This window comes from Prunus avium, chromosome 3, assembly GCF_965620075.1.
Source record: "Prunus avium chromosome 3, drPruAviu1.hap1.1, whole genome shotgun sequence".
Classification (NCBI taxonomy): Eukaryota; Viridiplantae; Streptophyta; class Magnoliopsida; order Rosales; family Rosaceae; genus Prunus; species Prunus avium.
In genome coordinates this window covers 20,022,794-20,040,178 of record NC_142286.1, presented here as the reverse complement: position 1 = coordinate 20,040,178, position 17,385 = coordinate 20,022,794, and the positions used below count along the sequence as shown (strand labels likewise).

The window sequence follows — 17,385 nt, the reverse complement described above, 5'->3', positions numbered from 1 at the left end:
GCCCAAGTTTTGGGCTCGATCCGAAATCAATAGGTGTTCCAAATTGGACAATTCAAGTTGAACGGCAGTTCGTTCCTAATTGTAGTGGTTGGTGTATTCCATACTTCTAGCGATTGGATTTCACTCAAAACTCACCAAATGACTCCTCCCACCATATTATGATGTTGCCCAAGTTTGGGGTTCGATCCGAAATCAATAGGTTCGGGAAATTGGACAATTCAAGTTCAACGGCAGTTCGTTCCTAATTGGAGTGGTTGGTGTATTCCATACTTCTAGCGATTGGATTTCAGTTAAAACTCACCAAATGACAACTCCCACCATATTATGATGTTGCCCAAGTTTGGGGTTCGATCCGAAATCAATAGGTGCGGGAAATTGGACAATTCAAGTTCAACGGCAGTTCGTTCCTAATTGGAGTGGTTGGTGTATTCCATACTTCTAGCCATTGGATTTCACTCAAAACTCACCAAAAGACTCCTCCCACCATATTATGATGTTGCCCAAGTTTTGGGCTCGATCCGAAATCAATAGGTGCTCCAAATTGGACAATTCAAGTTCAACGGCAGTTCGTTCCTAATTGGAGTGGTTGGTGTATTCCATACTTCTAGCGATTGGATTTCACTCAAAAATCACCAAATGACTCCTCCCACCATATTATGATGTTGCCCAAGTTTTGGGCTCGATCCGAAATCAATAGGTGTGAGAAATTGGACAATTCAAGTTCAACGGCAGTTCCTTCCTAATTGGGGTGGTTGGTGTATTCCATACTTCTAGTGATTGGATTTCACTCAAAACTCACCAAATGACTCCTCCCACCATATTATGATGTTGCCCAAGTTTTGGGCTCGATCCGAAATCAATAGGTGTTCCAAATTGGACAATTCAGGTTCAACGGCAGTTCGTTCCTAATTGGAGTGGTTGGTGTATTCCATACTTCTAGCGATTGGATTTCACTCAAAACTCACCAAATGACTCCTCCGACCATATTATGATGTTGCCCAAGTTTTGGGCTCGATCCGAAATCAATAGGAGTGAGAAATTGGACAATTCAAGTTCAACGGCAGTTCGTTCCTAATTGGAGTGGTTGGTGTATTCCAAACTTCTAGCGATTGGATTTCACTCAAAACTCACCAAATGACTCCTCCGACCATATTATGATGTTGCCCAAGTTTTGGGCTCGATCCGAAATCAATAGGAGTGAGAAATTGGACAATTCAAGTTCAACGGCAGTTCGTTCCTAATTGGAGTGGTTGGTGTATTCCAAACTTCTAGCGATTGGATTTCATTCAAAACTCACCAAATGACTCCTCCCACCATATTATGATGTTTCCCAAGTTTTGGGCTCGATCCGAAATCAATAGGTGTTCCAAATTGGACAATTCAAGTTCAACGGCAGTTCGTTCCTAATTGGAGTGTTTGGTGTATTCCGTACTTCTAGCGATTGGATTTCACTCAAAACTCATCAAATGACTCCTCCCACCATATTATGATATTGCTCAAGTTTTGGGCTCGATCCGAACTCAATAGGTGTGAGAAATTGGATTATTCAAGTTCAACGGCAGTTCGTTCCTAATTGTGGTGGTTCGTGTATTCCATACTTTTAGCGATTGGATTTCACTCGAAAATCACCAAATGACTCCTCCCACCATATTATGATGTTACCCAAGTTTGGGTTTCGATCCGAAATCAATAGGTGCGGGAAATTGGACAATTCAAGTTCAACGGCAGTTCGTTCCTAATTGGAGTGGTTGGTGTATTCCATACTTCTAGCGATTGGATTTCGCACAAAACTCACCAAATGACTCCTCCCACCATATTATGATGTTGCCCAAGTTTTGGGCTCGATCCGAAATCAATAGCTGCGAGAAATTGGACAATTCAAGTTCAACGGCAGTTCGTTCCCAATTGGAGTGGTTAGTGTATTCCATACTTCTAGCCATTGGATTTCACTCAAAACTCACCAAATGACTCCTCCCACCATATTATGATGTTGCCCAAGTTTTGGGCTCGATCCGAAATCAATAGGTGTTCCAAATTGGACAATTCAAGTTGAACGGCAGTTCGTTCCTAATTGTAGTGGTTGGTGTATTCCATACTTCTAGCGATTGGATTTCACTCAAAACTCACCAAATGACTCCTCCCACCATATTATGATGTTGCCCAAGTTTGGGGTTCGATCCGAAATCAATAGGTTCGGGAAATTGGACAATTCAAGTTCAACGGCAGTTCGTTCCTAATTGGAGTTGTTGGTGTATTCCATACTTCTAGCGATTGGATTTCAGTTAAAACTCGCCAAATGACAACTCCCACCATATTATGATGTTGCCCAAGTTTGGGGTTCGATCCGAAATCAATAGGTGCGGGAAATTGGACAATTCAAGTTCAACGGCAGTTCGTTCCTAATTGGAGTGGTTGGTGTATTCCATACTTCTAGCCATTGGATTTCACTCAAAACTCACCAAATGACTCCTCCCACCATATTATGATGTTGCCCAAGTTTTGGGCTCGATCCGAAATCAATAGGTGTGAGAAATTGGACAATTCAAGTTCGACGGCAGTTCGTTCCTAATTGGAGTGGTTGGTGTATTCCATACTTCTTGGGATTGGATTTCACTCAAAACTCACCAAATGACTCCTCCCACCATATTCTGGAGCTGTTTTGGTGTTTTGGGGCAGTTTAGAGTATCTGGCTGTGTACCTAGAGTCAAGGGCGGAACTGTGTATAGGCTCAGGTGGGCTCTAGCCCAGTGCAAAAATTTTAAAATATTAAACTGAGTGCATATTTTATACGGTTATTTTGACTCCCAAAAATATTAGCCCATCATCTGTGCCTAATGTCAGCCGAACATGTTCCCTTGTCTTGTGCTTTTTTCTTTTGTTTAATATTAGTTTGACAAAACAACAAAGCTCATCACATTCCTTGTCTTTAATATAATAAACTAATAAAAAACATTCTTCTCTTCTCCCATCGCAGACATTCTTCTCTTTTCCCTATTAACCTTCTGCTCTCTTCTCTGTTTTCGTTTCTCTTGGTCTTACTCTTGGCGATACTGATTTCCTCTTGCATCTTGATAATGAATGAGCCGGCGATACTGATTTCCTCACAAGAGGTAAACTTCATCATTGTAGTTTTTATTTCAAAATTCAATTTATGTGTTTATGGCGCATTTGGTAAATGATAAAATGTCATTTTAAATTAATATTTGGGTTTATATGTATTTCTACAGGTATTGAGAAAATAAGGAAATTTGAAATTGGAATTCTACCAAAGGCTACAATACACTCTTCAGGTACAATAATCTTATTGATTTTTTTTAATTGAAATTTTGGCGTATGTTATCTATAGTTCTTGATGGTATATGGCAGTAGATGCAATTTGCAAATGCAATGCAATAAACTATTACATATTTTGCTTTATGCAGTTTGGATTGCATATTTTGGATTGCTGATTGCGTTAGCATTATTGCTTCTCTATCTTTATAGTATTATTTCTTGTTTGGACATAATGTCAAATGATGATAATAATAGATTGACAAAGAGAGGAAAAACTATTGATTCATTCTTTAAAAAAAGTGGGAATGATACTTCGATTCCGGAAGAACCTACTCATCTTGAATCTCAAATAGTTGGCCCTAAAGAATTTGATGCTACTTGTTTAGAACGGGATCCAGGGAAACGCATTGCAATTTGTGAATACCCCATTAATCAACATGATGAGGTTCGAAGGGCTTATATCAAATTGGGGCCTTATCAACCTAAACTTTTTGAGTATCGAAGGACCGTGTTCGGGCAACAGAGACGTCGGTTTCAATATTCTTGGTTCTCACAGTTTCCATGGTTAGAGTATTCTCCTTCATCACACATGGCATATTGTTTACCATGTTTTGTTTTTGAAAAAAATCCAGCAAGTAGGTCTGCACTAATTACTGATGGGTTCAACAATTGGAAAAGAGTAAATGATGGAAAGAATTGTGCATTTCTGCTTCATGTTGGAGGTCCATCTTCACCACATAACAACTATATAAGATGTGCTGAGGACTTAATGAAATCATCTCAACATATTGAGAAAGTTATTCAGAAACAACCGAAAGAGCAAATATTAAAGAACCGATTACGGCTCAAGGCAACAATTGAGAGTGTTCGGTGGCTTACATTTCAAGCATGTGCTCTTAGAGGTAATGATGAATCGATAGACTCAATGAATCGTGGAAATTTTGTTGAATTGATAAAATATACAGCTCAATGGAATGACAAAGTTAATGAAGTTGTTTTAGATAATGCTCCTGGAAATGCTAAATATATCTCAGGGTTGATTCAGAAGGAAATTTTGCATATTCTTGCAGACAAAGTTCGAACTAAAATTCGTGAAGAAGTTGGAGAATCGCATTATTGTATTCTAGTTGATGAAGCAAAAGATGCATCTAATAGAGAGCAAATGGCTATTGTGTTAAGATTTGTTGATAAGGATGGTTTTGTACGAGAACGTTTTTTTGAGATTGTGAGGGTTGAAGATACTAGTTCTTTAACACTTAAACAAGAGATATCTCGGGTCCTTATTAATTCTAATCTCCAAATTGATAAAATGCGAGGTCAAGGATATGATGGTGCTAGCAACATGAGAGGTGCATGGAATGGACTACAAGCATTATTTCTTAGAGATTGTCCTTATGCATATTATGTGCATTGTTTTGCTCACAGACTACAATTAGCATTAGTTGCTGCGTCAAAAGATGTGGCTTCTATTTGGTTGTTCTTTTCAACATTGAATTCAATTATCAATCTCATCACTGCTTCCCCCAAGCGCCATGGTCAGTTACAATCTACTCAAAAAATGGATATTGCAAATATGTTGGGTACTGGTGAACGTGCGACAGGTAAAGGGGCTAATCAGATTGGTACTTTGCATCGGCCTGGAGCTACTCGTTGGGGATCTCATTATGATTCTTGTTCAGACTTAATAGATATGTATAATGCATCTTGTACAGTTGTTGAGACCTTGATTAAGGATGGAGCCTCTAACTCTATACGTGGGGAAGCTACTGGTACTTTCCAAGCGATGACATCTTACAAGTTCATATTTGTCTTGCATTTGTTAGAAAAAATAATGGGATTTACTGATAGCCTTTGTCGAGCATTACAAAATAAATCTCAAGATATCTTGACAGCTATGAATTTAGTTCGTAGTACAAAAGATGTTCTGAAGAAATTTAGATTGGATGGATGGGATATTTTCTTAGAAAATGTGGAATCATTTTGCAAAAAGCATGACATTGATATGCCAGATATGAATGCTCGTTATAAAGTTGGTACGCGTCGTTCTTGTCAACAACATGATGATATTACAAATGAGCATCATTACCGGGTTGATTTATTCAATGATACAATAGATTATCAATTGGAAGAATTAAACAGTAGATTCAGTGAAGGAACAATGGAACTTCTTATTCTTAGTTCTGCTTTGGACCCTAGCAATGATTTTAAAGCATTTAAGATTGATGATATTTGCAAACTTGCAGAGAAATTTTATCCCGATGATTTCAGTGTTAAAGACTTGCGTTTGTTGAGATGTCAGCTAGAACTTTTTAAGTTTGACCAACATCATGGTATCTTTCAAAACATGTCTACTCTTTCTGAACTATGTCTAGGATTCATCAAAACGAACAGAGCAAAGACTTATTATTTGATTGATAGGTTGATTCGTTTAGTGTTAACTCTTCCAGTATCTACAGCAACTACAGAACGAGCATTTTCAGCTATGAAGCATGTTAAGACTGTACTTCGCAACAAGATGGAGGATGAGTATCTTGCGAATTATTGTCTATATCGAGAAAGAAATTTCGGTGAACATTGATTCTGATTCAATAATTGATGACTTTGATGCACTCAAGGAGCGTAGGGTTCCACTTCATTAGGTAAGCTCTTTTTTTTTTTTTAAGCAATGTATTATTTGTTTGAGGTTTGACAATGTGTGTTTAATTTGGTGTTTATGTATATATTACTTTATGACAAACAAGTTTATGTTAGATATCTTATTGGAAAAAAAAAATTAGCCCACCCCTATAAAAATTCCTGGTTCCGTCCTTGGGTGGAAGCTTCCTTTGCAACACAGCACTTACATTCTGGTCAAGCTTTACATCTTCATTTGGAGTGAAATTGAGCTTGTGAGTTTTCAAGTCCTTGATGAACTTTCCATATGCAGGAATCTGTTCAATAACATCAAGCAAAGGCAAATTGATATTAACTTTACTCAAAATATCATAAATCTCTTTAAAAGCCTTATCTTGCTTTGCTTTCTTAAGACGGCCTAGAAATGGAATCGATGGAACATATGGAGCGGGTGGCACGTATCTATCTTCTTGAAGATGTGGTGGCACAAATTTGTCATCTCTCTTATGCAATTGGAATTGTTTGGATTCCTGAGAATCTGATTTGGCATTAGGAGCAGATTGAGAAGTTTTGAGATGTTCCCCTTCTGTAGCCGTGGTCTCCTCCTCTTCATCTTCTACAATCACAACATCATTTGAAAGATTAGAATCAACTTTACTATCAATGATCTTACCTGATCTGAGCACATGAATGGCCTTGGCTTCTTGGTTCTTTGGATTGATCTCGGTTTGGCTTGGCCATTTCCCAGGTGCTCTTTGAGTTATTTCAGCAGCTAATTGGCCTATTTGAACTTCCAATTTGGCAATGGCAGCTTGTGTAGTTTGCTGGAAATTGGATTGGTTGACTGCCATCTGCTTAACTATATCCTCCAATGATGATGTTTGTTGTGGCTTTTGGAATGAAGGGGGATTGGCTTGATTCTGAGTATTCCTCCATGAAAAGTTTGGATGATTCCTCCAACCTGGATTATAACTTTGAGAGTATGGATCATTTCTTGGACCTTGGTTGTAGGAATTTACCAACTTAGCTTGCTCTTGCACAAATTCTGGATATCCAGCCCCAAGTGGACAAGCTATGGTAGCATGGTCAGGAGTTTCGCAAATACTACACACTTCCTTCGAAGGGCTTCTTGAGTTTAATGCAAGAAGAGCATCTAGCTTTTGTTCCAGTTTTGAAATCTGCACACTAGAAGCATCATTAGAACCACTAATAACACGTTTACCTCTTGTATCCGTATGTTGGGTCTCCATTGCTATCTCCTCAAAGAGTTCGTATGTTTCTTCTGCAGTTTTGGTTTTAAAAGAACCACCTGCAAAATTGGTGACTATATTATGACTAGAAAGGGTTAGTCCTTTATAAAACATACGCATTTGAAGCTTCAATGGAATCCCATGATGAGGACATTGGTTGAGCAGCCCATTGAATCTCTCCCATGCTTCACAAAACGATTCATCATCTTGTTGTGCAAATAACAAGATCTTATCCCTAAGCATGTCGGTCTTTTGCGTGGAGAAGTATTTCTCCAAGAACTTCTTTTGAATGGCAGCCCATGTAGTGAGTGAACCAGGCTTCAAAGAATTCAACCAATATTTCGCCTTATCCTTCAAAGTGTATGGAAACACTCTCATTCGAAGTTGATCTTCTGTCACACCTGTCAAGGGAAAAGAACTCACAACATTAAAAATATCCTTTATATGAGTTAATGGATCTTCATTAGGTAAACCATAAAAGGAAGGCAGCATATTAAGATGAGAAGATTTAAGCTCATAATTTCGAGCTACAGTGGGCATCAAAATGCTTGAAGGAGATGCTGGAATTGTTGGGATATCAAGTTCTCCCATGAACTCATTGGCAGCCATCTCTTCTTCTTCTTCTTCTTGGTCTGAACTTGCTTCCGAATTTGAAGGTGAAGAACCAGGAAGTTCAGTGTGGAGAGCAATACTTGTAAATGTGGCAAGAGCTTGCTCTTTTGCAGTTGACAACTCTCTTTCTAGACGATTATGAACTTCAGAGATCACCCGGTTGGGTTGCAACGATGGTCCTGCGTTCAAAGATTTGGAGCGTTGGAACGAAGACCTCACTTGTTCAAGGAACGGTCTTTTAGACATAAACTACCTGAAACAGAAAATTAGATTAATTAGAAACACTAAAAAGAATAGGGTAACCTTGGGCACATAACCAGGGAAGAACTTTCGTTCAGTCCCCGGCAACGGCACCAAAATTTGTTGTTAATTATTATGTTAACTCGCAATTGTACGGGGCAATTAGTAGTATAGCAAGACAAGTACGAGGTCGTACCCACGAAGACTGAGAAGTTCAAATTAGTTATGTACGTAGATTACCGAATTCAAGAAGTTAGGAAGTTAAGTCTAAAACAGAAATTAAAGTGAGAGTGATTGTGATTGTGAAAGGAAGTGAGCAAACTGAAATTGCAAATGAAAGCAAATAAACAAGTGTAACAAAGAGTGGTTTTAAGAGTTGGAAAACAGATTTGGAGACTAGGGCATTCGAATCACCATAACAATTCAATTCTGGGTTATATGGAGTCAAGTAACAAGTCTAATTCAGATTCAAAGATTGATTCTAGCTAAAGTATGATTAGGCCATGGTGTTTGGTCCTAACCTTGTGTTCCTAATTCCCTAATTTGATCATTTGTTGTCTAACCTAAAATTAAGCATTAGGAACCCATTAAGCATAGAAGAACAATTTAAACAACCAAGCATGTATCTAATCCCTGTTGTCGAATGTCCATACATACTCTTCCTATTCATAGTTCAATTCGAATTAAAGCATGGTGTCTACTCTTAATTCAAACCAAGATAGTTAACAAACAAGTTCTAATGGTGATCAATCATTCAAACAAGCATGTTAACTTATAAGCATAATGAATAAGAACATGAATCATGAATCAAACTTGAAACTCCAAACTTATAAACCCAGAATATTCATGTTAGGTTACATCGAAGCCCTAGTTATGGATTTAGCTACTCATAATGGAAAAGAAACTAAAATAGAAATGGGAAAACATAATGAATGCCATAAGAGTAGAAAAACCCTTTTCTGAAGTTCTTGTAGTGTCCAATGCTTCTCCAAGAGCTTCTCCACGTCTAGAAGGATGTATGAAGGATATGGAGGTGATTTGAGATGAGTTTGAGTGAGTGGTGATGGCTGAGAAAGAGGAAATTCGTAGGGAAATGGAAGGGAGGTTTTCTGGAGCTGTTTTGGTGATTTTGGGGCAGTTTAGAGTATTGGGTTGATTGCTTGAGTGTTTGGGGTTGTGGGAATGTATGAGGATGATTTATGGATGATGGAAGTGTGGAGGATGGCTGAAGTGCATTTTGTAGCTTGAAGACTCCTCTATTTATAGGGCTAAGAGGGAGGAACATCATGATGAAATCCAACACCACCATTCCTCATTTAATACAACCCATAACTCCCACTTCATCTTGTCTATGTTAGTGTGGTTGGAATCAATCCCATCCCATACTTCTTTTGCTGCACCTCAAGCTTTCTTCACATGGGATCAAAGGTGATCAATTGTGGCTGCCTTTTGCTGCCAACTCATGTGGTCTTCTTTTGGTTGTTGAACAAAAACGAGTCTTCTGAACCAGACTTGGTGTAGGAAGGCCAGAGGTTTCAAAACTTATCCAATGGGGCTCCAATTTGGATATGTTATAGTAGACACCCATTGGAACAACTTCTATGAAGAAAGTATTCCCATCGGAGTAGTAGAAGTATGCGTTTTGGGCCTTGCAATTTGGCTGCCGAACAGAGACTGGAATTGACTTCATTTCATTTATGCTTTACATGCATGCACATGCTTTCTCTATAATAACTCCAGCATGTACCAACTTGATCCTTTAGACTTTCATAGCTGGAATGTCTCCCCACTTCACTCATTATGTTGGATCCAAAGTCAGTTGCAGCATGGGTGAGGCACATGGCTCAAAGGAGGAGACAAGGCTCAAAGCTGGCAGCTGCAAATCCTCCTGAGCATGGTTCAGTGTTGGACGGGCTAAGGACTCCACATATGTTCAATTGGGCTGAATTTTGGATATGTTATACTAGACACCCAATTGAACAACTTCTATGAAGAATGTCTCCTCATCCGAATTGTGCAGATTGCTGAAATGAGACCTGCAAGGTGACTTACGAAACTGGACTGACAAGAAGTGTGGCCCAACTTTGGTTTTGTCTTTAAGCTCTTGCTCTTATCCCAATCAGCCCTTAACATGCATGGATTGCATCAAATGTGATCTCTTGCTAGCTTAACCTACAAAACACAAAAACAGAGGTAAGTGACTCAAAATAAAGAGAAACTAAGCAAAATCACTAAGTAAAGAAGGCAAGCAAGTGTACGAAATTATGGACTTATCAAAACAGAAAATGGATTAAAAACACAAGTTTAACTCAATAACATAACCAAATCATAAGCTAGAAGGGTACAAAATGATATACAATTATGAACCGATCACAGTTCGTTCCTAATTGGAGTGGTTGGTGTATTCCGTACTTCTAGCGATTGGATTTCACTCAAAACTCACCAAATGACTCCTCCCACCGTATTATGATGTTGCCCAAGTTTTGGGCTCGATCCGAAATCAGTAGCTGTGAGAAATTGGACAATTCAATTTCAACGGCAGTTCTTTCCTAATTGGAGTGGTTGGTGTATTCCATGCTTCTAGCGATTGAATTTCACTCAAAACTCACCAAATGACTCCTCCCACCATATTATGATGTTGCCCAAGTTTTGGGCTCGATCCGAAATCAATAGGTGTTCCAAATTGGACAATTCAAGTTCAACGGCAGTTCGTTCCTAATTGGAGTGGTTGGTGTATTCCATACTTCTAGCGATTGGATTTCACTCAAAACTCACCAAATGACTCCTCCCACCATATTATGATGTCGCCCAAGTTTTGGGCTCGATCCGAAATCAATAGGCGTTCCAAATTGGACAATTCAAGATCAACGGCAGTTCGTTCCTAATTGGAGTGGTTGGTGTATTCCATAATTCTAGCGATTGGATTTCACTCAAAACTCACCAAATGACTTCTCCCACCATATTATGATGTTGCCCAAGTTTTGGGCTCGATATGAAGTCAATAGGTATGAGAAATTGGACAATTCAAGTTCAACAGCAGTTCGTTCCTAATTGAAGTGGTTGGTGTATTCCATACTTCTAGCGATTGGATTTCACTCAAAAGTCACCAAATGACTCCTCCCACCATATTATGATGTTGCCCATGTTTTGGGCTCGATCCGAAATCAATAGTTGTTCGAAATTGGACAATTCAAGTTCAACGGCAGTTCGTTCCTAATTGGAGTGCATGGTGTATTCCATACTTCTAGCGATTGGATTTCGCTCAAAACTCACCAAATGACTCCTCCCACCATATTATGTTGTTGCCCAAGTTTTGGGCTCGATCTGAAGTCAATAGGTATGAGAAATTGGACAATTCAAGTTCAACAGCATTTCGTTCCTAATTGAAGTGGTTGGTGTATTCCATACTTCTAGCGATTGGATTTCATTCAAAACTCACCAAATGACTCCTCCCACCATATTATGATGTTGCCCATGTTTTGGGCTCGATCCGAAATCAATAGGTGTTCCAAATTGGACAATTCAAGTTCAACGGCAGTTCGTTCCTAGTTGGAGTGGTTGGTGTATTCCATACTTCTAGCGTTTGGATTTCACTCAAAACTCACCAAATGACTCCTCCCACCATATTATGATTCTCCCCAAGTTTTGGGCTCGATCCGAAATCAATAGGTGTGAGAAATTGGACAATTCAAGTTCAACGGCAGTTCGTTCCTAATTGGAGTGGTTGGTGTATTCCATACTTCTAGAGATTGGATTTCACTCAAAACTCACCCAATGACTCCTCCCACCATATTATGATGTTGCCCAAGTTTTGGGCTCGATCCGAAATCAATAGGTGTTCCAAATTGGACAATTCATGTTCAACGGCAGTTCGTTCCTAATTGGAGTGGTTGGTGTATTCCATACTTCTAGCGATTGGATTTCACTCAAAACTCACCAAATGACTCCTCCCACCATATTATGATGTTGCCCAAGTTTTGGGCTCGATCCGAAATCAATAGGTGTGAGAAATTGGACAATTCAAGTTCAACGGCAGTTCGTTCCTAATTGGAGTCGTTGGTGTATTCCATAGTTCTAGCGATTGGATTTCACCCAAAACTAACAAAATGACTCCTCCCACCATATTATGATGTTGCCCAAGTTTTGGGCTCGATCCGAAATCAATAGGTGTCGGAAATTGGACAATTCAAGGTCAACGGCAGTTCGATCCTAATTGGAGTGGTTGGTGTATTCAATACTTCTAGCGATTGGATTTCACTTAAAACTCACCAAATGACTCCTCCCACCATATTATGGTGTTGCCCATGTTTTGGGTTCGATCCGAAATCAATAGGTGTTCCAAATTGGACAATTCAAGTTCAACGGCAGTTCGTTCCTAATTGGAGTGGTTGGTGTATTCCATACTTCTAGCGATTGGATTTCACTCAAAACTCACCAAATGACTCCTCCCACCATATTATAATGTTGCCCAAGTTTGGGGCTCGATCCGAAATCAATAGGTGTGAGAAATTTGACAATTCAAGTTCAACGGCAGTTCGTTCATAATTGGAGTGGTTGGTGTATTCCATACTTCTAGCAATTGGATTTCACTCAAAATTAACCAAATGACTCCTCCCACCATATTATGATGTTGCCCAGGTTTTCGGCTCGATCCGAAATCAATAGGTGTTCCAAATTGGACAATCCAAGTTCAACGGCAGTTCGTTCCTAATTGGAGTGGTTGGTGTATTCCATACTTCTAGCAATTGGATTTCACTCAAAACTCACCAAATGACTCCTCCCACCATATTATGATGTTCCCCAAGTTTGGGGCTCGATCCGAAATCAATAGGTGTTCGAAATTGGACAATTCAAGTTCAACGGCAGTTCGTTCCTAATTGGAGTGGTTGGTGTAAACCGTACTTCTAGCGATTGGATTTCACTCAAAATTCACCAAATGACTCCTCCCACCATATTATGATGTTGCCCAAGTTTTGGGCTCGATCCGAAATCAATAGGTGTTCCAAATTGGACAATTCAAGTTCAACGGCAGTTCGTTCCTAATTGGAGTGATTGGTGTATTCCATACTTCTAGCGATTGGATTTCACTCAAAACTCACCAAATGACTCCTCCCACCATATTATGATGTTGCCCAAGTTTTGGGCTCGATCCGAAATCAATAGGTGTGAGAAATTGGACAATTCAAGTTCGACGGCAGTTCGTTCCTAATTGGAGTCGTTGGTGTATTCCATAGTTCTACCGATTGGATTTAACCCAAAACTAACAAAATGACTCCTCCCACCATATTATGATGTTGCCCAAGTTTTGGGCTCGATCCGAAATCAATAGGTGTCAGAAATTGGACAATTCAAGTTCAACGGCAGTTCGATCCTAATTGGAGTGGTTGGTGTATTCAATACTTCTAGCGATTGGATTTCACTTAAAACTCACCAAATGACTCCTCCCACCATATTATGGTGTTGCCCATGTTTTGGGTTCGATCCGAAATCAATAGGTGTTCCAAATTGGACAATTCAAGTTCAACGGCAGTTCGTTCCTAATTGGAGTGGTTGGTGTATTCCAAACTTCTAGCGATTGGATTTCACTCAAAACTCACCAAATGACTCCTCCCACCATATTATGATGTTGCCCAAGTTTTGGGCGCGATCCGAAATCAATAGGTGTTCCAAATTGGACAATTCAAGTTCAACGGCAGTTCGTTCCTAATTGGAGTGGTTGGTGTATTCCATACTTCTTGGGATTGGATTTCACTCAAAACTCACCAAATGACTCCTCCCACCATATTATGATGTTGCCCATGTTTTGGGCTCGATTCGAAATCAATAGGTGTGAGAAATTGGACAATTCAAGTTGTTAAGCTCATAATTTCATACATATATATGCCCAATTTACTTACTTCTTTTGCTTAGTTTCTTATAATTTTGAGTTCTTTGCCTCCCTTTGTGTGTTTTGTAGGCCAAAAGAGCAAGAGAGCATAATTAATGCAATTCATGCATGTTAAGGCCTAATTTGGATGAAGAGAAGAAGAGCTTAAAGACAAACTCATTTTGGCTACAGCCCCCTGCCAGTCCAGTTCCGTAGGTCATATTGCAAGCTTTGTTTCAGCAACCTACATAGCTCGGATGAGGCAACATTCTTCATGAAAGTTGTTCCAATGGGTGTGTACTATAACATATCCAAAATTCAGCCCCATTGGATAAATCTGGAGTCCGTCACCTAGCAAACACAGAACCATGCTCAGGATGGATTTTGTCAGCGAGCAAACTGAGTTAGCAATTTGTTTCGGCCTTAACTTCCTCCTCCGAACTTGGATTGGGCCAATACTTGTGTGGTTGGATCATACACATTCTGAACTTCACAATGGACATCTTAAAGTCTTCATTTGATTCAGCCTAGCCCAAGTTGTAAGCCCTTGAAGTTGCTGGTCATGCTGACCTCAGGATGAGCTGGTTGGAAGCTTGGTCATGGTGAGCTAGGCATGAGCTATTGTAGCTGGTTGGAAGCTTGGTCATGGTGACATGAAGATGAGCTAGGGCTGCTGGTGGGATTTATTGCTGAAGTGCATCAACCAATTCAGATTTTATAATGCAAGTGTTGTATGCATTAGTGAAGTGCATCAACCAATTCATCTTTTATAATGCAAGTGTTGTATGCATTAGCCATATTGAATTCAGATTTATCACTCCCCTCTCCCTATAAATACCACATCCATTCCACATTCAAGACACAACAAATCCTGAGGTTCACAACCCCCACAATTCACTCCAACCATCCTCAAACACTCTCACAATCCCAAACACTCCAACAATCACCAAAACAACTCCAGCAAACTTCTCTTCCATTTCCCTACGAATTTCATCTTCCTTAGCCATCACCACTCACTCAAACTCATCCCAAATCACCTCCATATCCTTCATACATCTTTCTAGAAGTGGGGAAGCTCTTGGAGAAGCATTAGAAGTGGAGAAGCACTTGGAGAAGCCTTGGACACCACAAGAACTTCAGAAAAAGGGTTTTTCTACTCTTATTGCATTCATTATGTTTTCTCATTTCTGTTCAAGTCTCTTTTCCATTATGAGTAGCTAAATCCATAACTAGGGCTTCGATGTAACCTAACATGAATATTCTGGGTTTATAAGTTTGGAGTTTCAAGTTTGATTCATGATTCATGTTCTTATTCATTATGCTTATAAGTTAACATGCTTGTTTGAATGATTGATCACCATTAGAACTTGTTTGTTAACTATCTTGGTTTGAATTAAGAGTATACACCATGCTTTAATTCGAATTGAACTATGAATAGGAAGAGTATGTATGGACATTCGACAACAGGGATTAGATACATACTTGGTTGTTTAAAATGTTCTTCTATGCTCAATGTGTTCCTAATGCTTAATTTTAGGTTAGACAACAAATGATCAAATTAGGGAATTAGGAACACAAGGTTAGGACCAAACACCATGGCCTAATCATACTTTAGCTAGAATCAATCTTTGAATCTGAATTAGACTTGTTACTTGAATCTTTATAACCCAGAATTGAATTGTTATGGTGAATCGAATGCCCTAGTCTCCAAACCTGTGTTTTAACTTTCAAAACCACCCTTTGTTACTTTTGTTTACTTGCTTTCCGTTGCAATTTCAGTTTGTTCATTTCTTTCTATAATCACAAGCATTCTCACTTCAAAGTTCATTTTAATCTTGCTGCATTTGTTTTCAAACTCACTCTTGCTTTAAATTCTGTTTTAGATTTAACTTCCTAACTTCTTGAATTTGGTAATCTAAAGTACATAACTAATTTGAACTTCTCAGTCTTCGTGGGTACGACCTCGTACTTGTCTTGCTATACTACTAATTGCCCCGTACAATTGCGAGTTAACATATTATTAACAACAAATTTTGGCGCCGTTGCCGGGGACTGAACGAAAGTTCTTCCCTGGTTATGTGCCCAAGGTTACCCTATTCTTTTTAGTGTTTCTAATTAATCTAATTTTCTGTTTCAGGTAGTTTATGTCTAAAAATCCATTACTTGAACAAGTGAGGTCTTCGTTCCAACGTTCTAGATCTTTGAACGCAGGACCATCATTGCAATCCAGACGAGTGACCTCTGAAATTCAGAATCGTCTAGAAAGGGAGTTGTCAACTGCAAAAGAGCAAGCTCTTGCTACATTTACAAGTCTTGCTCTCCACATTGAACTTCCCGGTTCTTCACTTTCAAATTCGGAAGCAAGTTCAGACCAAGAAGAAGAAGAAATGATGGCTGCCATTGAGTTCATGGGAGAACTTGATATCCCAACAATTCCAGCATCTCCTTCAAGCATTTTGCTGCCCACTGTAGCTCGAAATTATGAGCTTAAATCTTCTCATCTTAATATGCTGCCTTCCTTTTATGGTTTACCTAATGAAGATCCATTGACTCATATAAAGGATATTTTTAATGTTGTGAGTTCTTTTCCCTTGACAGGTGTGACAGAAGATCAACTTCGAATGAGAGTGTTTCCATACACTTTAAAGGATAAGGCGAAGTATTGGTTGAATTCTTTGAAGCCTGGTTCACTCACTACATGGTCTGCCATTCAAAAGAATGTCCTGGAAAAATACTTCTCCACGCAAAAGACCGACATGCTTAGGGACAAGATCTTGTTATTTGCACAGCAAGATGATGAATCGTTTTGTGAAGCATGGGAGAAATTCAATGGGTTGCTCAACCAATGTCCTCATCATGGGATTCCATTGAAGCTTCAAATGCGTATGTTTTATAAAGGACTAACCCCTTCTAGTCATAATATAGTCACCAATTTTGCAGGTGGTTCTTTTAAAACCAAAACTCCAGAAGAAACGTACGAACTCTTTGAGGAGATAGCAATGGAGACCCAACATACGGATACAAGAGGTAAACGTGTTATTAGTGGTTCTAATGATGCTTCTAGTGTGCAGATTTCAAAACTGGAACAAAAGCTAGATGCTCTTCTTGCATTAAACTCAAGAAGCCCTCCGAAGGAAGTGTGTAGCATTTGTGAATCTCATGACCATGCTACCACAGCTTGTCCACTTGGGGCTGGATATCCAGAATTTGTGCAAGAGCAAGCTAAGTTGGTAAATTCCTACAACCAAGGTCCAAGAAATGATCCATACTCTCAAAGTTATAATCCAGGTTGGAGGAATCATCCAAACTTTTCATGGAGAAATACCCAGAATCAAGCAAATCCCCCTTCATTCCAAAGGCCACAACAATCATCATCATCATTGGAAGATATAGTGAAGCAGATGGCAATCAACCAATCCAATTTTCAGCAAACTACACAAGCTGCCATCTCCAAATTGGAAGTCCAATTAGGCCAAATAGCTGCTGAAATAACTCAAAGAGTGCCTGGGAAATGGCCAAGCCAAACTGAGA

At 39.2% G+C, this 17,385-nt stretch overlaps 1 protein-coding gene and 2 non-coding genes across 3 annotated transcripts; 2 read left to right on the top strand and 1 right to left on the bottom strand.

Annotated features, from left to right (window-relative positions):
- Positions 1–3,505: 3,505 nt before the first annotated feature.
- Positions 3,506–5,851, top strand: LOC148295723 (uncharacterized). The gene is made up of 2 exons (XM_088250577.1): positions 3,506–4,622; positions 4,716–5,851. The coding sequence occupies exons 1-2, from the start codon at positions 3,506–3,508 to the stop codon at positions 5,849–5,851; spliced, it is 2,253 nt and encodes a 750-aa protein (XP_088106703.1).
- Positions 5,852–7,272: 1,421 nt separating this feature from the next.
- On the top strand, positions 7,273–7,379 carry LOC148295722 (small nucleolar RNA R71). Its single transcript, XR_015834839.1, has one exon. It is a non-coding gene; the product is annotated as a small nucleolar RNA R71 (small nucleolar RNA).
- A 9,231-nt stretch (positions 7,380–16,610) lies between these two features.
- Positions 16,611–16,717, bottom strand: LOC148295721 (small nucleolar RNA R71). Its single transcript, XR_015834855.1, has one exon. It is a non-coding gene; the product is annotated as a small nucleolar RNA R71 (small nucleolar RNA).
- Between the last annotated feature and the right edge of the window lie 668 nt (positions 16,718–17,385).